Source organism: Myotis lucifugus, unplaced genomic scaffold (assembly GCF_000147115.1).
Source record: "Myotis lucifugus unplaced genomic scaffold, Myoluc2.0 scaffold_1829, whole genome shotgun sequence".
Lineage (NCBI taxonomy): Eukaryota > Metazoa > Chordata > Mammalia > Chiroptera > Vespertilionidae > Myotis > Myotis lucifugus.
In genome coordinates, this window is record NW_005872877.1 from 2,989 (window position 1) to 25,504 (window position 22,516).

The following is a 22,516-nucleotide window of genomic DNA, read 5'->3' on the forward strand; positions in this document are numbered from 1 at the left end:
GGTTCTGCTCTCCCGTAGTGTCGCACCAGACTCCAGCACGGGCCTGACACAGGATGCACCAGGTTAAGAATCCACGGATTGAACCAATAAATGAGCGGACGAAGGAGCGGGTTGGAGGAGGCCCCGCCCCGCCGAGGAAGAGCCCTAGCGGCGCCGCCCCCCAGCAGTGGGAGCCCCTCCCCTTCCGGCCGCAACGGGGACGCCCCGGCAGCCTTGGCGGGGGGGGGGGGCGGGGGCCGGCTCGGCCCGCCCCCTTCTGCTGTCCCGCCCCGTCCCGCCCCGGGCCTCAGCCGGCCGGGCTGCTGTCAGAGACGCAGTGTATGCTGAACCGCTGCGGCCGCCGGCTGCTGCACGACCTGGGTCTTCGTTTCCCGCTGGTGACCCGCCGGCCGTTTTTCCTCTGCCCTCACCGCCTCATGAAGCCGCTGGTCGTGTTCGTTCTTGGCGGTCCCGGCGCCGGCAAAGGGACCCAGTGCGCCCGCATCGTGGAGGTGAGGCCCAGGCAGCTGGCGGTCTGTAGGCTTGACCAGACGCCGGGCCGGCTTGTCCTGTCGTGCCCGGAGGTCCGCGCCCCCCGGAGCCGCGGGGCCGCGGACTACGAATCCCGGCGACCGTCGCGCCACCCGCGTGGCGGTGGTTGGGGGTCCGCCGGCGCGTGGCACGTCGGGACTGGTAGTCCACGTCCGCCCTCCTTGGGGGCGCCGGGAATGGATGGGGACTCCTTGGGGTCGCTTTGTTCCTGCACCCCTTTTTCCTTATATGTTGGGACAAAGTTCGTCTTGAGAGTGGGCTGGGAGAGGGACTCCGAGAGGGTCAGCTTTCGGGGGCCCTCAGCGCAGAGGTCAGCGTGTCGCTGGGCGTGGAGAAGTGAAGGCAGCGGGAGCCGGATTTAGGTCAGAGGCGTCGTGCGCCCACAGCTGCCGGGCTGAAGAAGAAACCGGTTTTTCTACTCTGCCCCTCCCCGTGGGCTCTCTAAACGGCGAGCCCGCAACTAATCAGCCTAGAAAGGAATCCCGGCGGACAGGCTGTTAGGTTAGGTGTTCTGTGACCCGCCAGTGGCGCGTTCTGGCCCCTTCAGTTGGCAGTACCAGCCCTGACAGCCTGAGCTCGTGTGGTTGGAAAAGCCGTGGAGCCCAGTCCTGAGATCAAGCTTCAACCTCTGGCCCTGCTGCCAGCTCACGCTGAGTCCATGGCCAAGTCACTGCCTCCGAGTCTCAGTTGCCCCCTCTAGAACTTAAGAGGCTGTACACCCAGTTTTAAACTCAGTATAAAATACCGCCCAACTCTGGAATTGTGAAATTGTGTTACTTTCTAATTCTTTTTTTCTTCAAGTGGTGATAAGTTTACCATTTCAATTCTGTTAACAATTTTCAAACAGATACTTGGTTACTTGCACTGACACTGAGAAATGCTTATTGGAGAGTCTGGGGGACTATTTGGGAGAGAAGTAAAACAAGATACATAGAACACATAAGAGGCGACCAGCGTGCTGTAAAACACTGAGTCCCTGTGAAACTCGGTGACCAACAAAAGTGTTGCCACAGAACTTATAGAATTCCCTTCTCTGTTGCATATGGCTTCTTTTAGCTTTGGGCCTCTACTCCTCTCCCTCTGTGTGCACACCGTTCACTCCTGTCCTATATATTATTCTCTAAAGAACATCCAGAAAAAGTCGGATGGTGACATCTACTTCATTATATATTCTATAGCTGCATTTATCATTATTGACTATTTTTAGGGATAAAAGTGGAACTAACTCAACCAAAAAAACACATAAATATTTTTTCTCATTTTTGTTGGTTCTTTTTACTTTTTAGAAGACAAGTGGACAATTGGGTGATTTCAAGCTTTTGTTTTATGTATGAAATGACTCATATGTACATAGCATGATAGAGGAAGGAGCAAAGACTTAAGAAACAGATGTGGGGTCAAAGTCTATGTGCCATTTACTGTTTCTTTAGCCCCAGACAAGTTGTTACTTTTTGCTTGAGTTTCTCTGTAAAAAGCGGGAATTAATTTCTATCTAGTATGGTATTTGTGAATATTAAATGAAGTAAAATCTCTGGCACACATAGATGCAAATAATTTCTTTCTCAGTGTTAGACTTCCTGTACTTAATTTATGAGGTTGGTTATTTTTACTTCGTAGTAGTGTTACTTTTTAAAACTTAGGACCATTACATTTGAATGCATTTAAATATTTTGTTTCTGAATCCTAAAGTGGCTTTAACTGTCCACACCCCAACTAATAATACCCGTATTACTGCACTGGTTTAAAAATAATCTCCACATTCTATAACTAGTATTTATTCTTATTTCTGGTCAGTAAGGGCTGATGACATTTTAAACCTGTTACAAGATTTCCCTGATGAGATATGTTTTATAGTTTATTATCCTATTCTTTAAGATTTGAGCAATTACATGAGCTTAAGCTGTTTTAAACTGTTATCTTCCATGAAAATAGTTACTCTTGATTCCAATTGCCATAAACATTAAGTTGATATCTACAGATTCCAAACAGTTTATAATTTAGTAATTGCTGTCCCCCAGTTGATGAAATAAACAATGGAAGTCTATGGTCAGTTAAATTAGAGGTTTTTTATTCTTTTCTTTATGAGTCCCTTGTATTTTCATTGAATATTTTATTATATAGGCAAACAATAGCTGAATCCCAAAAGATTGTAATTTTTGGAACTAAATTTTTTCCTTTAGGGAAAAAGCATTATAAACAAGGTTAAATTTTCCAACTATCATGCCAATGCTAATTTAGCTCACAGGAGCCCTGAAATATGGCTGAAATAGAATTGTTTCGTTGGGAAAAGTACATTGATTTCCAACTCAGGCTGCCAGAAGTACATTTTAGAGCCCTGGCTACAGAACCTACAACTATCTGACCCTCTAATGTCATGGGGCATTGCTTTTAGGAATGAGAGTGTGACTGGAGGGAAGATTGTACCTGTTTTTCTTTCTGAAGAGGAATTCTACCTCTACTACATGCTCTCCCAGATCTCGAGGAAGGAAGGGCAAATCTGATATGGTATCTTCTGAAAGTGTTCTGAACTGGGAAGGAAAGGTTTGAGGGGTTTTAGTTTTGACTTTTCCCTTTTATTTGTACTGGTCTTTTTCAATTTTGTTTTATTTTCTAACTATTTGTTTCTATTTTCTGTGCCCTTTCATACTCAATTAGTTTTTTTAAAAAATATATTTTATTGATTTTTTACAGAGAGGAAGGGAGAGAGATAGAGAGTTAGAAACATCGATGAGAGAAACATCCATCAGCTGCCTCCTGCACATCTCCCACTGGGATGTGCCCACAACCCAGGTACATGCCCTTGACCGGAATTGAACCTGGGACCCTTCAGTCCGCAGGCCGATGCTCTATCCACTGAGCCAAACCGGTTTGGGCTCAATTTGTTTTTTTAAAATCAGTGCAATCCTCTTAGAGTTAGTGTTCAGAGTAGAGTTGTTGTGAAATAACTTGTTACTAAAAAATCATGATGAGGATACTGCCTTATTTTTGAATTTTTTAAATTAAAATTTATTTATATTGTTTTGACTCAAGAAAAATTATGGTGCCATAACCTCAACTTGTCTTTGAAAATAAGAACTACAATTTTGCATGTGTTAGCAGGAAGAGATGGTTAAACCAACTCTTTTAAAGATGGTGAACATTTTACTTACATAAACAAATTATACTCAAGTATATATCCATGCCAAATTGCTTTCTATAGCACCCCAACAAAATTCTTATCTTCTGTGTCATAACGTCCAAGTTTTGCGGGTAACTCATACTTTGGTAATCCTACCTACTGTCCTTAGACTGGGGTGATAATGACTTTAAGCATGTAGAAATCAGAAACTTGATTTTACTTATTTTTGTGTCTCAGGTGTTGAACATTGTGCCTGGCACTCAGCAGGTGCTTAATAAGTATTCTTTGAACATTTGGATTTTTTAATATATTTTTAAATTGATTTCAGAGAGGAAGGAAGAGGGGGAGAAACATTGGTCGCCTGCCTCCTGCACAGTACCTACTGGGGATCGATCCCGAAACCCGGGCATATTCCCTGACCGGGAATCTAACCGTAACATCCTGATTCATAGGTCAACGCTCAACTACTGAGCCATACCAGTGGGCTCTTTGAATATTTTTAGAGGATACAGTTTAAAGATGTAAAACATTTTTTTAAATTTGATCCCCAGGGGGCGCCCAAGTTGCAGTTCTCCCAATTTTAGATAGAAGGGTTTGAAGGAAACCTAGCTCTGTCTTACTCAAGTTTCTTGTGTAGCACTTCTGTTTACTCTCAGTGAATAAATGGTATGGTTGTGAAAATCTGAGCATTCTAAAATTTCCAAGCTCCTGACTACAAATCCCTGAAGCAGATTACCATTCATAGAAGGAACTAGATGAGAAGATCCAATGGACATTAAACTTGTTTAAAAAGAGGCCTTTTTCTTTTTGATGGGATAAGGTAGAGTAAGAGATAGGTTTTTGTTTGTTTGTTTTGCTTTGTATTAAGGAAGTTTAAATTATCTCTGATAGAGATAGTCCACAGAATTCTTGACTCTTCTGAAGCACCACCTTTTCATTAAAAGGGGTTGTAACATAGGACTTATTTGTTAAGAACTTGGAGGAATGACTATATTCAGATATTACTATCCTTACTTTTGAAAGCTTCCTCATTCTTTTTGCCTTTCTATTTATTTTACCAAAGTTACATACTAGTTGGGAAAGTTAATCTTCTCTAATTTGAAATCACTAAGAAATAAAAATGCAGCCCTAGCTTGTTTGGCTCAGTGGACAAGGCGTTGGCCTGTGGACTGAAGGGTCCCAGGTTCGATTCCAGTCAAGGGCACATGCCCAGGTTTCGGGCTCTATCCCCAGTAGGGGTTGTGCAGGAGGCAGCTGACCAATGATTCTCTCTCGTCATTGATGTTTCTATCTCTCTCTCCCTTTCCCTTCCTTTTTGAAATCAATATATATATATATTTTTTTTTTAAATGCAAATACAGTGAAACCTGGTTTCTTTTCTTTTTAAAAAATATTTTTATTGATTTCAGAAAGTAAGGGAGAGGGAGAGAGAGAGAGAAACATCAATGATGAGAATCATTGATCATCGGCCTTCTGCATGCCCCCTACTGGGTATCGAGCCGAAACCTGGGCATGCCCTCACAGGGAAGCGTACTTTGATCTCCTGGTTCATTGGTCGATGCTCAACCATTAAGCCACACTGGCCAGGGCTGGAGGTTTCATTTCTGAGAAAAGCGTAACATAGGCTAAAGCTATAAAATTGCTATTGGAGAAAAAAAAGAAGTGCGATTGACCCAGAAATACTTCCTGAATGCAAACTGTGTTGTATCTGTGTGCAGGGATATAAGTTTCTAGGGGTTCTCAATTTAGAGTGGAAATAGACACACACAATATAATTTCATGAGAAAAGATATGAAAGATTTTTGCAAATATTAAACATTAAATTGTTTTAAAACTTTTTATCTTTTAGTTTTGCCTCCCTAACTAGAGGTTAATGTCTTTAAGACTGGGAACCCTGTCTTTTCTGTCTTTTGCTCCTTCTACTGGTGTTTGAAATGCCTATTCATCCTTCAGATCTTAGCTTAATACAGAGACTCCCAAAGGCTAAAGATTTCCTTAGCATCTCAGTAAATATTTTCACAACCATGCTAGTCCAAAAGAAATACAGTATCTAATAATTCTATTTATTAAATTAGATCCAAACAATCCTATGTAATAAAAGCCAGGTGGCGTCACACCCTTGAGCGATGCCCTCATGCGACGTCGTTACGAGATGGCCACCATAAGATGGCCGGCAGGGGAGGGCAGTTGTGGGCGATCAGGCCGGCAGGGGAGGGCAGTTGGGGGCAAACAGGCCAGCAGGGAAGGGCAATTGGGGATGATTGGGCGGCAGGGGAGGGCAGTTGGGGGCAGCTAGGCTGACAGGGGAGGGCAGTTGTGGGCAACTAGGCTGACAGGGGAGGGTAGTTAGAGGCAACCAAGCTGGCAGGGGAGCGCATTTGGGGGTGACCAGGCCTGCAGGGGAGGGCAGTTGGGGGCAATCGGGCTGGCAGGGAAGGGCAGTTGGAAGCGATCGGCCCAGCAGGGGAGCAGTTAGGCGTCAATCAGGCCATCAGGGGAGCGGTTAGGGGGCGATCAGGCTGGCAGGCAGAAGCAGTTAGGGGCTATCAGGCAGGCAGGCAGGTGAGCGGTTAGGAGCCAGCAGTCCCGGATTGTGAGAGGGATCCCAGATAGGAGAGGGTGCAGGCCTGGCTGAGGGACACCCTCCCACCCCCCTGCATGAATTTCATGCACCAGGCCTCTAGTACTTAATAAATATTTTCTAACAATTTAGTAGCTGTTTGAAGAAATAATACATATTAATTAAAACAAAAAGTGGCAATTTTCTTTCCACAATTACTTACTAATGGGATGTAAATGCCTGTTGGGCACTGTAGTTTCTCATACCTTGGAATCAGATTGGACACTTCCATCCTCATTTTCCTTTTCCATGTGGTGCTAGTTTTTATCACAGCACTGTCCACCAAAAAATCAGCATCACAGAGATGTGTCTTCAAAAAGAACGTGCCATGATCTAACATTGAAATTGAACTACCCTGAGCTTCTAGTTCACATGCTATCTAACAGACATCAAATATTACTATTTCCCTTAGAAATTTAAACCCAGGGCACTCTTGTGAATTTGCTGCTGTACTCCAGGCACTTTGGCATATAGCTCGGGAACCACGAGCAAAAGTTTCCTTTGAAACTGGCCCTCCCATGTTTAGACAAGGTCATATTTCTCTACTATATGCTCTCAGAGCACTTCATCACATCTATCCATTTGTAATTCTGTTGTCCTTTATAGTATTTACCAGTTTTTTGTTTTGTTTTTATCTTTTTCTTAAAGTCTTATTTTATTGTTTAAAGTATTGCATGTAGTATTACATATATCTCCTTTTTCCCCCATTGATCTCCCCCAGCCAACCGCCCCCCTAGCACATGACCTCGCCCCCCTAGTGTCTGTGTCCATTGGTTATGCTTATATGCATGCATACAAGTCCTTTGTTTGATCTCTTATCCCCATCCACCACCCCTCCCCTGCCTTCCCACTGAAGTTTGACAGTCTGTTTGATGCTTATTTGTCTCTGTATCTATTTTTGTTCATCAGTTTATAATGTTCATTATATTCCACAAATGAGTGAGATCATGTGACATTTATCTTTCAATATTTACCAGTTTTTAATTCTGTTGTTCTTTATAACATTTATCAGTTTGCAGTTCACCCTTTATTTTTATAATTATTTGTCTCTCTGTGATATTGTAATTTATAAGAAAAATATATATTTGGTCATTTAGATGACCAAAATTTGTTTCTGATATATATAGTCATACACTGCATAATGACACTCAGTCAACAACAGACCACATATGTGATGGTGGTCTCATAATATTATTTATTAGGAGTCAGACAATTCCTGTTGCCTGGTGATACAGCCATTATGTTTGTGGTGATGCTGGTCTAAACATAGCTGGGCTGCCAGTTGTATAAAAGTATAGTACATACTGTTTTTACTGTTATTTTAGAGTCTATTCTTTCTACTTATATAAAAAAAGTTTGCTGTGTGAGCAGCAGCCTCCCACATCTCATGTTTACGGCATGTCTTGGTTATGTTATTTTCTCCTGTGCTTTATTTAATCTCATGTTTTGCAAATTTAGTGTAGTCCAAATGTATAGTCTGTAGTAGTGTACAGTAATGTCCTAGGCCTTCACACTCACTCACCACTCACTCACCGACTCACCCAGAGCAAGTTCCAGTGTTTTAATGATTGTCTTTCTGAATTGAAACTAAGAGCTTTTCAGAGAAGTTGCTCTAGTAGTAGGACTTTTAGACCAAGGTAGAAAGGGTGGAGACAGGGGAGAACTATCTTATTCTTTGTGTCATGTTGGCCTGATCACACTAACTTTTGTTAACCTTAAAAGCTAATACTTTTAGCCCAGTTGCCATATGAAAATGTATTTGCTCTATCATTTCAGTTACTTTAACCTGACAAATCAAGAACATTTTTACAGACTGAACATGTGATAAGAGCATTTAGAACCTAATAAAGAACAGGTGTAACTGGCTATATTTATTGTTTGCTGACAGTGTTGTCTGGTTAACGAAACTAACAAAACATCATATTGGTAAAGGAAAAAACATCTGCTCTTAACTATCATTCTCAGAAACTTTCACTTTGAGGGACTGGGTTCCAGGAAATGATATGTTCCATGCCTGGTTTCCATCACTCTTCTCCAGAAGACCCATAAGTTGGTTCCATTCGTCATTAGGCTATATTGTGTTCTCTATCAACAAGCAGTTAAATATGCCTAACTTGAGGCACAGAAAAGACTGCTTCCCTGCCCTGTTTGGAACTTCCATAATGTATTAGTCATTGATGTTTGCCATTGGAAAGTATTGTATTTAACTTGAACTATAGGACTTACCTTTATGATTTAGGGTTAGGTAGATAACATGAATTTCTATTGTGTCTACTGGGTGTAGAGAGACAGCCAAGATGATGTTTTGATTATGTAATTAGGTTTTAAATGGCAGAAAAATCTTATTTGCTACTTAATTAATGATTATTGGGTGAGACAAGTGGAAAGTGGAAATGGTATCAGAAGTGGAGAATGGCAAAAATAAAGCAAATGAAGCGAGGATGGTTGTAATCTGGCTGAATGGTGGGTCAAATATGCCTGGCTCTTTGTGTATGGATAAAGTTACTGATCACATCTCCATCCTAGGATACAACAAAATGACCAAATCCATCAACTTTGAGTCTCCTTTTTAATTTCCACCAGCGGATTCTGTATTCAAAGGTAATAGTAGCTTGAGGGCAAAAGACTGCCTCCATATCTGTCACCTAGGAATTACCTCAGGGACCCACTGTGGAGGAGTAGAGTCACTAAGTCAGGAGACTTAGTTTCAAGTGCCAGTTTTCTCTGCTCTAACTGGCAAGTCAGCTTACCTCAATTTCCCTCTTTGTAAAATGAGGGTGTGGAAGCAGGTGGTCTTGTCAGCCCTAAAACAGATCTGTATCCTAGATGTCAGTGTTATATACCATACAATCCAATGTAGGCTCACTCGAGGCAAATTACCCAATCATTATGAATGTGTATCTTCTTTGCCATTCTGTGTTGTATGAATGAGAGCAACAAGGAATCGTAGTTATAAATTCCTGCTATATTTCATGTTTTCATAGAACTTCAGAATGGTAACAAAGAATGTGTAAAGGCGGGAGAAGAAATAAGTTTTTTGAAATAGAACAATTGTGTATGTATGTAGTTTTTCATTAAAAAGATTTAAGAAATGGGATATTAGGGCCAATTTTCTTACAATATAGCATAGTATTAAAAAGAATGTAGACTTTGAAGTCAGATGTTTGTTTGAATCTTAGTCCACCACCTGTGACTATACTGTTTAACTTCTGATTCTGTATCTTCATTTGTAAAGTGATGATAATAATGCTAACTTCACTGGGTTGTTATAAAGATGAAATGAGATCATGCTTCTACAGTATTTAGCACAGAACGTGGCACTCAGTATGTTCATGGTAACATTTATTTATTTATTTTTAGAAAAGATCTATAGGAAAGAATTCAGAGAGTAATTTGGAAAAGTAGTTTTGAGGAGCATTCTATTCCCATTGTTTACTACAGCATAAAAAATGATTACTCACTAAACAGTTTACAGATTTTAAAAAATCTGGTATGGCATTTTCTATTGTATTGAATGTGAAAGATTTTTCTACTTAGAGAAAATGTTTGTAGTTAACTTAACACTTAAGAATTCTAGAAAGGACAAGTGGATTTACGGAGAAATTTATAGTATAAATGCTAATTATATTTAAAATGGATTATTAGATGCCAAATGACTTAATGATCAGAAAGTGTTATAGCTAATACTGTATATATACCTTAATTGTCCTGTTATTAAAGATGTGTATACTTTTCATTTTGCTTCATTTTTTACTATATAAGTGGTACACATACATTATAGAAAAATTAGAAGAGTATAAAAACTACTAGTAATTTTGTCATCCAGAGAAAACCACCAATAATCAGAATTTTGGGGTATAGTCTTCCAGACATTTTTTTTTTTAGTAGACTCATACTCTCTGAAAACCTGCTTTTCACTTATAAAGTTGTAAACGTATTACATGTTAATAAATGTTTTACCATATAATCCATATAACAATATCATAATCTATAGATTAGGTACATTATTTAATTCTCTACTTTGGAGATTTTGTTGTTTCTGATTTTTCAGAAATTGTGTTCTGTGTTGTTTTTGTTTTTTGTTTTAAAGGCTGGCCAATGTGGCTAAGTGGTTTGAGTGTGGGCCTATGATTTCCGGTTAGGGCACATGGCCGGGTTGCGGGCTGGATCCCCAGTGTGGGATGTGCAGAAGGCAGCCGATCAATGACTCTCTCTAATCATTGATGTTTCTATCTCTTTCTCCCTCTCCTTTTCTCTCTAAAATAAAAAAATATATATATTTTAAAAAATAACTTCGAGGCGTTGGCTCGGTAGTTCAGTTAGTTATAGCATCGTCCGGATATGCCAAGGTTGCTGGTTCCATTCCTGGTCAGGACACATACAGAATTAACCAATGAATGCATAAATAAGTGGAACAACAAATCAATGTTTCTCTTTTTCTCTCCCTCTCCTTCACTCTCTCCCTTCCTCCCTCTCTCTAAAAGTCAATAAGTAAATTTTAAAAAATGAATGAAATATAGCAATTCACAAAAGATACAGTTCACCCATTTAAAGTATGATTTAATGATTTATTATATTACATTATTGTTAAAAAATTGTGGCAAAATAAAACATGGAATTGCCATTTTAACCATTCTAAATATACAATTCAGTGACATTAATTGCATTTATAATGTTATGCAACTACCACTATTTCTAAAACTTTTCACCACCCCAAACAGAAACTCTATACCATTAAGTAATAACTTCCAATTCCTCTCTTCCTCCAGCCCCTAGTAATCTCTAATCTACTTTATGCTTCTATGATTTTGCCTATTTCCAATACTTTATATAAGTGGAATCAAATAGTATTTGTCCTTTTGTATCTGGCTTATTTCACTTGGTATAATGCTTTCAAGGTTCATCCATGTTAGCATGTATGGGAACTTCATTCCTTTTATGGCTGAGCAATGTTTCATTGTATGTATATGTCACATTTTGCTTATCCACTCATCTGTTATTGGGCATGGGCTAGTACAACTTTTGGCTATTGTGAATAATGTTACAATGAATGTTGGCATACAAGTGTCTGTTTGAGGCCCTGTTTTCAATTCTTTTGGGTATATAGCTAGGAGTAGAATTGCTGGGTCATATGATAATTCTGTTTAACTTGTTGAGGAACCACCAAACTGTTTTCCACAGTAGCTGAACCACTTTACATTTCCACCCGCAGTGTGCAAAGAGGGTTCCATTTTCTCCACATCCTCACCAACATTTCCATTTGTTTAATTCTAACCATCTTAGTATTGCGAAGTGGTATCTCATTGTGGCTTTGATTTGCATTTCCCTAATGATGTGAGCATCTTTCATTTACTTGTTGGCTATTTGTATAACTGCTTTGGAGAAATGTCTATTCATGTCCTTGAGCCATTTAAAATTTTTGTTTGTCTTTTTGTTTTTGACTTATAGAAGTTCTTTATATATTCTGGATATTAAGCCCATATCAGATATATAATGTGCAGAAGTTTCATTTTTAACCATTTGAGGAACTGCCTGACTTCTAAAGTAGCCCCACTATCTTGCATTCCCACCTGCAAGATGGGTGGGTTCCAGTTTCTTTAAGTACTGGCCAACACTTATCTGTTCTTTGTTGTTACTTTTAAGAAGCATTCTAGTGGGTGTGAAGTGGTATCTTATTATGGTTTTGATTTGCATTTCCCTGATGACTAATGATGTTGAGCAACTTCCCTGTACTTACTGATCATTTGTATATCTTCTTTGGAGAAATGTCTAATTGGATCCTTTGTCCTCGCACCCCCCTCACCCTGAATATTGTATTTTAAAAGTTGTCTTTGCCCATTTTTTAATTGAGTTATTTATATTTTTATTATTGTTGTAAAATTGTTTATATAATTTAGATAGAAGTCCCTTATTCAGATATGATTTACAAATATTTTCTCCCATCTTTTAATTTTCTTGGTAGTGTCCTTGAGAGCACTGAAGTTTTAAATTTTGATAAGGCCTTACATCTTGTGTATTAATTAGGACATAGTATACTTGTAGCCTGTGCTGAATCAGCGCCAAAGGAATCCCCAGTTTGGGGTGTGGTGAAAAAGCTCAAATCAGTGCAGACAGCTCAATTGTGATACAGCACAAATGTGAGAACAGCGAGGCTGTGAAACAGCTCATAGTATTACAGCATAATTATGAAGCAGAACAGCTGAGGGACCAGTACTGCTGTGAGACAGCCCTGGGGCCAGCCCCCTTTCTAGTTAGATTGCTCTGTTCTGCTCTGGCAGACATCTTTGGGGAAACACAATCTTCTGTCTTTGGTGGAAAGGAAAAGTAGCTTTCCCAGCTAGAGGGGAGCTGATTGGTATGTCCTCATGCAAATGAGGACTCAAATCCTCCCAGTTTGATTGGTTGGTGAAGATGCTCAGATGGCAGAAACAGTGCAGGAAGGCAATTCAGTTGAAGGAGCGCAGAAGGAGGTGGGTGGCTCAGTGCAGGCTTCTCCCTGAAGTAGGGTTTGTGTAGAAATGGCTGCAAGGCTCTGGTTTTTGGTGTGTGTTTTTGTTTTTTAACCCAGTTAGCCATCAGGAGCCCTTCATAGTAGGTATCTTCATTCTCAGGGTCCACACTTTTCTATTGCCTATGGTGCAGAGATCAAAAGACTGATAAGTGAGTCCAAAACTACAAAAGAGGTTTGTAAGTGTCTATGTTATACCTGAGACTAAGAGCTGGGAGTGGAAAGAGAAGGGATAGTGGTAGATGGGAAGGAAGAGTGTAAAAGGTTCTTATTACTTCCTTGACTGATTCCAGAGCAAATTGGATTTAAGTTAAATCAGACTAGTGGGGTGGGAGAAGTTGCCTATTTTGCAGAATGGTATCCAGCATTCTTCCTGTTGTATAGTTATGGCAGGGAAAATTTTTTCCATACAATTTTCCCATAAACTTAGCACTTTTTAGGACATTTTCCTTACATGAAAGATAGGCTCTAATCAAGAATCAGGAGTCCCTTATAGTATTCTGCTCTACATTATATAGATGGGTGCAGTTATCTATGGTCAACATTAAATCCCAGGTTGGGCTAAGATTTGATGCCATCAAAAATGTATCTTCTTAGAGATTGAGCAAAATGCATTCATAAGTGTCTTCAGCCCCTTTCTCCCAGACATGATGTGCCAATCTCCTTTACTCAATAGCCAGGTCTTTTAATATCTGTGAAAACAGTTGCAAAGTTGAAGTGTGTACTCTGCTTTCTAGCTTCTGGGTAGACTTCATTTACTAAGCCAGTCAGTTCTTTCAAGAGTGCATCCATTTAGGTATAAATCTGCAGCTCACTGGACAGCATGTTCCCGCTGGAGAACTCGTCCATGCGGTAGTGGCACCAGGTGTTGGTGGTGAAGACGCAGCAGCAGCAATGGGCATGTCTTCTCCCCATCCATAGGCCTCTCCAGCTCCTTCTTAATTTTCTCCTGGTGACATGTGCGACTTCTAATATGTACTACCTTTTAAAGCCAAATAATGATTTTGCTCACACTTCTGTTAGCACAGGTTGGTAGACTATAAATGAAGATATTCTTTGTTGTCTAGCAAGAGTAATTTTCTCTAAAATGTTAATTGAGAGAGGTTGCTTGACACAATAAAGTTCTGAAAGTGCTCCAGGGGCTTATTCTGGAGACTAGAAGTAGTGTGGATATATTGTCTTAGCCATGGAAGTGTCATTTCCAGAACATTTTGCTTATAATTTTGAACTCTACTGTCTGGAGTAGGGCTTCATTGAAATATGTTTCCTTTTAAATCTTTGCTGCTGTGCCTTTTAGATCCTCTCAACAGTGTGTCTCTAAATTTCCATCTGTTTCTAGGCTATAAAACTGGACTGTTTTCTATCTCCTATAACTGTTGACTTTATGCCCATGCAGTATGTTTTTGTGTTGCTATGTTATACTTTTGTTTCTCCTTTGTTTAAAGAATGGATCACTTTTCAGAGAAATTTTTATCCAAACATTTAAATTGATTTTTGCTGCTATTCTCTGCAGTTATTTTGTTTTAGATTTTAAATAAGTTTTTGATTGTACAGGTACTGTTTCTCTTTTTTCTTGAAATTAGATGATGCTTTTTTAAAATCCTCATCCGAGAATATGTTTTTATTGATTAAAAAATTTTTTTATAGAGAGAGAGGAAAGCAGGAAGGGGGAGAGAGAGAAACATCAATTGGTTGCCTCCCGTATGCACCCCGACCAGGGATCGAACCTGCAACCTTTTGGTGCATGGGACAATGCTCCAACCAACTGAGCCACCTGACCAAGGGCGATGATGCTGATTATATAGGAATTTTTTATCCTTAATGTGAGGCTACTTTGAATTTCATTCTGCTGTTCTCTTCAGATTTGATATTAATTTAAGTCTTTATTGCTATTTAGAATAGGATTTTTTAAAAAAATAGGTATAATTGACTTGAATAAGATCTTTTAAAAGTATATTTTCTAATTAGTCATTCTTAGTTGTGAAAGCTATTGATCAGTTTATAAGAAGATAGAAAACAAGGTGAATTCTTGTTAGTTCTCATAGAGTTTTTAATGTACTCAAATACATTTGTGATGCCAATTTTTGGAGCCTCTGTGTTTGAGACTATTTGCATAGTGAATTGGATCTTTATATAGCATACTCTTACTTATTCTATGGTTATTCTTTGACATTACTCTTTTCTTGTATATGTTTCACTTGCTATTGAGCCAGTTAAGTGGTTCTGTTCCTTTATTGGTATGTAATTTGTAGTTTAGCCACTGGTTATTTTGGACTTTGCTCTAGGACTAACCTGTATGAGTTTGACTCCTCCCTGACCTATCTAAGTACTCTCACATTAGGTCTTGAATCTGTTAGCACAGAGCACATTTTTAGGAGTATGTTCTTCAGGAGATGCTTCTAGTTCTAACAGCTAATGATGATATTTACTATATAGTATAGATATTATTTCTGGTAGTGTAGATATTTTTATTTTACAAATAAGAAACCGAGATCTAAGAAAGGTTAAATAAATTTCCCAGTGTCACACTGGGTTGTGACAAAATGTAGTTATAAAACTTTATCTCTTAACTTTTAGTTCAGTGTTATAAGTATACCAGAGGCTCGGTGCATGGATTCATGCACCTGTGGGTCCCTCGGCCTGGCCTGTGGGGATTGGGCCGAAACCGGCTCTCCGACATCTCCCGAGGGGTTCCGGATTGTGAGAGGGCGCAGGCCAGGCTGAGGGACCCCACAGGTGCGCCTCTAGTATGCATATAAAATCTTTGGTTAATCTTTTCCCACCTTCCTCCTTCCCCCCTTACCTCTGAGATTCATCAGTCTCTTCCATGTTTCCATGCCTGTGGTTTCTGCTCCTGCATTGAGCATCTGCCCCCTGGTGGTCAGTGCATGTCATAGCTACCGGTCAGCCAGTCAGATGGTCACTTAGGCTTTTATATATATAGAAGATGACTTCATGCAAGGTTATGTTCTTGTGATCCTTGCTGAATTCTGTGTGTTTCTCTAAAAGCATTTCTGCATTCGTTTGGTAACTTGGGCGATGCTCAAATGTCATGTTTGCACATATTTTTTTTTTAAATATATTTATTGATTTTTTACAGAGAGGAAGGGAGAGAGATAGAGAGTTAGAAACATCGATGAGAGAGAAACATCGATCAGCTGCCTCCTGCACATCTCCTACTGGGGATGTGCCCGCAACCCAGGTACATGCCCCTGACCGGAATCGAACCTGGGACCCTTCAGTCCGCAGGCCGACGCTCTATCCACTGAGCCAAACCGGTTTCGGCAATGTTTGCACATATTATTGAATTCAGATTTTGGTGTCCTTAGCACATTTTTCTCAAGTGCTGATTTGTAATCCAAATAAATTCTAGTTCTCAAAGAGAACCTGAGCTATTAAAATATTGTGGTTATTTTGTGATGAGGCTCTTTACAAATTACATTCTCAAGTAGTTATTTCTCTTAGGGTGATTTCTTTTGGTATTCCCTAGGTAAATGATACTCTCATTTTAATGTTATTTACCTTTTAAAATAAGAATAAATGTACAGTAGGGCCTACTTAGTGTTTAAAAAAACCTCTTTTTCATAAGGTGAAAGCTCAAAGACTAGGGCTACAGCTGAGTGGTTTGATGTATGTCCTTCCAGTGTTCTCACAGTAACTAAATTAACTGAATTCCCAGCTCTTACACCACCTACAATATTTGGGTTGTAGTGGTATGAGTGTATAGCTTGTAGGCTCTGCAGTGACTTTAAGTAAAAATTGGTCATTTAATTAACAAGATCAGATTAGTGTTTCCTAAGATCAATGAGACCTCTGTGCCTTTCCATTAATGTTAGACGTTTTCAAATTATTGCCTCTAAGTTCATGGAATCCCTGGGGGAGTCTGGGCCTGGTCTTCATCTTTGGCCATTTTCTATCCCCTTCTGCTATAGGGAATGTAGTTTGATTAGGAAGGGCTGAGATAAATTAAAAGAAATAAAAATTCTGGAAATGACCAACTGGAATGAAATTGGGAATGTGACCATTTCACTTCATAGTTGCTTTTGGGGCCTTTTGGTATATACATCAGATACCAAATATCTTCAATTATCTGAGAAGCCTTCTGCAAAATGTTAGAGAGCTATTCAGGTCTACAGAAATGAGGAAACAGCCTGTTTGGTGGCTTCTAACTCATCCTTCATTTAAGTTTTATTTATTGTTCTATCTTCTTGCCACTGTCTCTGCAGAATCAACTTCTTCCCAGGAAGACAGTGCTGGTCAAGACTGAATTCCTTAGCAAAAGTTATGCATATGTGAAGAATTGCCTCTATTAATTAATAATAGGGTTCAAATAACTTTATATATGCAAATCCTAAGCATCCTTTGAAAATATAACCTTTTACCTTCCCTGAAACAACACATTGCTTGGCATCTTGTAGACAATATTTATGGATTTAAAATAAGTTCCAAGTATTGCCTGAATTAAGGTTTTCTTATATGAAGAGAAAAACTTTGAGGAAAATGAAATAGTGCTGTAATCATCTGTAGTTGAATTGATTTATATCCTTCCTCATTTCTCCTTTACAGGATGTAAGCTTTTAAAATATCACTCTTTAATTAGAGGAACAAGTATGCTTCATGTTTTTTTTTTTCTTCATGTTAATCTGGAGTCTGTCTATTAAATCACCCTATTAAGCTTTAGCTGGGTTTAAAACTTCCATAGTTTATATTAATATGTAGATTTGCAATTAAATAGGAATGGTCAAATGCAGTGCACACATTTGAAAATACAATGAGGGCAGACTAAAAATGAGATTGAAAATCTGCTAGCAATTTAAGTCAAATATTACACTTAAGTTTTTTTCCCACTGGATAGCCTTTTTTTTTTTTAATGTTAGCCTTTCTCTAATGGTGATTATATGAAAAACCTTTTTCTAACCCTCTAAACAATTGATCAGTTTTAAGTACTATCTGTGTACACTTGCAGTCAAAGAAAAGTTCCCTAAGACTGGCAGATACTGTTCCTAGATAGTCCTTACCAGACATTTCAGCTGGTGTACCCAGTAATTGGAAAAAGTTCTATTGGAAATGCCTTTGAAATAATGAGAGCCCTACACTTGTTGCTGGGGTGCTGTAAGGCTCTAAAGTTACTGTTTGCAATAAGTATCAGACTGGCTATGAATAGTACCTGCAGCATTTCCAGGTGTTCTGCTAAAAGTGCTTTGTTGATAGTACATAACCACAATTTAGATTTTAAGGTTCACCGATCTTATAGGGAATGCAAAGTAAACGTAGTCTTAAATGCTTCATAAACGTATCAACTATTTAAGGACATCCAATAATTGTAACTAAATCAGTTGTTTTACTTATTTTTAAAATTTATTTGTAAAAAATTTTATTGAATTTATAAGGTGATGTTGGTTAATAAAATTACATAGGTTTGTGGTGTACAACTCTATAGTACATTATCTGTATACTAGAGGCCTGGTGCATGAAATTTGTGCACGGGTACGGTCCCTAGGCCTGGTCTGCGATCAGGGCCATCTTCCCCGGCTGCTGGCAGCCAGCCTCACCCCCTGCCACCACCCACTGCCAGTTCCCTGTTCGCCATCAGGTGATCAGAGCCTCCCGCTGAGGGGGGGAGGGGGAGGGGGAGGGACCAAGAGGTTGGCCATTTTTGTCCCCTGCTGCCACCGCCCCCCCCCCCCCCCGATTCCCTGTTCATCATCAGGTGATCGGAGCCTGCTGGCTTGGGGCAGCTCCTGCGTCTGCCCCTTGGTGGTCAATGCGCGTCATAGTGACCAGTCCTTCCACCCACCGTTTGATCAATTTGCATATTACCCTTTTATTATATAGGATTGTATGGTATGTTCACCACCCCAAGTCAAGTTTCCTTTCATCACCATTTATCCCCCCTTTACCCTCTTCTACTTCCCACCAACCCCCTTTCTCTCTGGTAATCACCATACTGTTGACTGTGTCTATGAGTTTCTTTTCTTTGTTTAATCCCTTCATCTTTTTCACCCAGCCCCTCAAATCCTCTCCCTTCTGACAACTGTTAGTCTGTTCTCTGTATCCATGAGACTGTTTTCCATTTTGTTCATTAGATTCTACATATAAGTGAAATCATGGTAATTGTCTTTCTCTGACTGGCTTAATTCACTTAGCATAATACTCTTCAGGTCCATCCATGCTGTTGCAAAAGGTAAGATTCCCTTCTTTATGGCTGAGTCATATTCCACTGTGTAATCTATCACAGCTTTTTTATCCACTCATCTACTGATGGGCACTTGGGCTGCGGCTATTGTATATAACACTGACATGAAAACAGGGGTGCATATATTCTTTCAAATTAGTGTTTCGGGGTTTTTTTCAGATATATTCCCAGAAGTGGAATCACTGGGTGATAAGGCAGTTTCATTTTTAACTTTTTGAGGTAACTCCATACTGCTTTCCACAGTGGCTGCATCAGTCTTCATTACCACCAACAATGTACGAGGGTTCCCTTTTCTCCATCCTCAACAACACTTGTTTGTTGATTTATTGATGATAGCCATTCTGACAGGTATGAGGTGATATCTCATTGTGGTTTTAATTTGCATCTCTGTAATGATTAGTGACATTGAGCATCTTTGTATGTCTACTGATCATCTGTATGTCCTCTTTGGAGAAATGTCTATTCAGGGTCCTTCACCCATTTTTAAATTGGATTGTTTGTTTTTTTGGTGTTGAGTTTTATAAGTTCTTCATACATTTTGGATATTAACCCCTTATCAGATTGTCATTGGCAAATATGTTCTCCCTTTCAGTGGGTTGTCTTTTTTTTTTTTTTAAATCCTCACCCAAGGATATTTTTCCATTGATTTTTAGAGAGAGTGGAAGAGAGAGGAAAGACAGAGAGAAATATCGATGTGAGAGAAACACATCGATTGATTGCTTCCCCCATGCGCTCGACCAGGGCCCCAGCAGGGGAGGAGCCTGCAACGATTCTTGAACCGAAATCAAACACGGTACCCTTCAGTCCACAGGTCGACACTCTATCCACTGAGCCAAACCAGTTATAGCTTTTGTGGTTCCATGTAATTTTTTGTTCTAGTTCTGTGAAATAGCCATTAAATGTAACTTCATAGGAATTGCATTGAATCTATAGATTGCTTTGCGTAGTATGGACATTTTAATGATATTCTTCCTATCCATGAACACAGTATATGCTTCCACTTATTTGTATCTTCTTCAGTTTCCTTCTTCAGTGTCTTATAATTTTCTAAGTTTAGGCCTTTTGTATCCTTGGTTAAACTTATTCCTGGCTATTTTTTTTAATGCAGTTGTAAATGGGCTTGTTTTCTTAGTTTCCCTTTCTGATAGTTCATTATTGGTTTATAAAAATGCAACTATTGAAGAAATAATTTTAAGACTGAGTTGAAAAAAATGCAACTGATTTCTGGGTATTTTGTAATCTGAATTCATTTATCAGTTCTAGTAGTTTTTTCACATCTTTAGGTTTCTCTATATACAATATCATGCCATATATAAATATTGACAGTTTTTCTTCTTTCTTTCTGGTTTGTTTAAAAATATATTTGTATCTAATATATATTCCCTCTATGTAGTGCAAGGCTCAGTAGCAGTCCAGTGGATCTCTTCTTGCCTCCAAGGACTTGCCATTTACCTTGAACTCTTTATTTGTTGTTGTTTGTTTTTGTTCACATAGAACCACATTAGCTAAATTTAGAAAGAAGGAAAGACAGGGTTAGAGTTAGTTAGGGTTTAGGGCTAGGAACTGAGAGAAATTGATCAAGATGATTTGAGGTTTGATATCATTATTATCAACATTTGCCTAGTTGTAGTAATATAGAATGTCATTTTGTCTTATTGAGAACATAGCGATTTTTTTCTCCCTCCAAATGTTAGTGTGTGATTCATAAAAGTTGAGTTGTTTTTTAACTTCTTAAAGAAGGAAAATGAAAGTAAAACATAAAGACAGTTACTCTAAATGAATTATTTATACATTTGTCACTAGAAAACTATTTTTAGTTGAATAGTAGTTTATGTCATGGTAGTTATTGTAGTTTATAGTATTAACAACTTGCGGTGGTGTACATGTTGCTCTTAAGACTGTATTTAGTGACCACTAGGTTTTAATTGCTCGGAAATTTCAGAGAATGTAAAAATGTTTTGGTTAAGCCTAGGAAATACCCATTCTTGCTTCCTTTAAAATTGGATCAGTGATTACTTAATGAAAGCATAATACTTTGAAAACACGCTCTTTAAAGTATAGCTATGACGTCAAACCTTAGAGGGAAGGTAGGGTGGGGGTAAGGGGGAGAGATCAACCAAAGGACTTGTATGCATGCATATAAGCCTAAACAATGGACACAGACAACAGGGGCGTGAGAGCATGAGTGGGGGGGGGGGGGATGGGGAGGTAATGGGGGGATAAGGACACATATGTAATACCTTAATCAATAAAGAAATTTAAAGAAAATGTCATTCCACTGGAAAAAAAAGTATAGCTATTAGTAAAATACTATAATAACTAATATGTAAGTAATAGCTGCTTTTTTTGTTGTAGAAACTCTGTGGTAAGAGGAAAACTGCAAAATCCTTAAGAAAAATATAGTATAAAAAATCACTGATAAATGGAGGATTTTTAAACAATGGAATGTGGATGAGAAATAGAAAGACACATGTAGGTTTGACATGGTTATATTTATTTAAATTCCTTGTTTCCTAGGACTTTGCAGATTAGGTTGTTTTCTCTCTTTTGACAGACTAATTATTTTTTTAAAATTCCATTTGTATACCTCTACAGTTTGCAGCTGGTTTCTCTTTTAAAAATGGTATGCAAAACCCATTTTAATGCAACATAAAGCTTACAGATTTGAGTTCTGCAGTGTCAGGAAACAAACAGTGTATGTACTAATTTCTAAATCACTAGCTGGGCTTCTAAATGTTCGTGTTTTTCATATAGCAGAGGCAGTCCATAAAGAGCAATTGTATTGCTGGTGTTTCACTGAACATTTGCATTGTTTAGTACTGTTTGTCTCTGCATTATTCAACATTACCATATGCTGTAATCTCTAGACCAGCTGAGAGCAACCAGCAAGCATAGACTTCCAAGCAGGAGCCAAAGTAAGCAGTGGGGAATGAAGCTGCTATAAAATTTTGTTGACAGTATATGCAAAATACCTTTTGAAAATTGTACATAATAAATGGGAAAGTATGTCACACTTCATTTTTTATAAAGTCCTTTCTACACCCATCTTTCAAAAGTTTGCTTATACTTGGTGAACAAAGTAGGCATTTAAAATGGTGTGGTGTGGAAATAATTTTAAAATAACAGTTTAAATAATTAAACACTTTCATATTTCATTTTTCTGTAAATGTTAGAAATTTTTTAAAAGCCTATTACAACAACTAAATACACGTTTGGTCATTTCTTCTAATGGAAGGAGCTATATGACTAAGAGACATGAATTATACTATGGTTGTTTATTCTGACCGAACTTTATGCCAAATTTTAGTCAGCAAATAAACTATTTAGTATTTGCTGACTACCTAACTGTTAACTTACTTTAATAAGCAAGGACAAGTTTGCCAACAATTTTTGGAAATAGAAAAGGGGTAAAGAACATGGCTTCTGCAATCCAAAAAAAAAAAAGAAAAAGAAAAAAAACTCACCATAGCCTGGGTAATTGAAAGAGTTCATTTTTGTAAAATGTGCAGTTGAGATACTACTTTGAAAGGAGGGTGGGAGTAT

The 22,516-nt window shown here is 38.8% G+C and overlaps 1 protein-coding gene across 1 annotated transcript in view; it reads left to right on the forward strand.

Annotated features, from left to right (window-relative positions):
• The first annotated feature begins 290 nt into the window (after positions 1 to 290).
• The window catches only part of CMPK1 (cytidine/uridine monophosphate kinase 1), a 30,706-nt gene continuing 8,480 nt past the window's right edge, over positions 291 to 22,516 (forward strand). Inside the window, exon 1 of the mRNA XM_006108159.3 lies at positions 291 to 491. Coding sequence (XP_006108221.1) covers positions 321 to 491 — 171 coding nt within the window. The 5' untranslated portion in view covers positions 291 to 320. The remainder of the gene's footprint in view (positions 492 to 22,516) is intronic.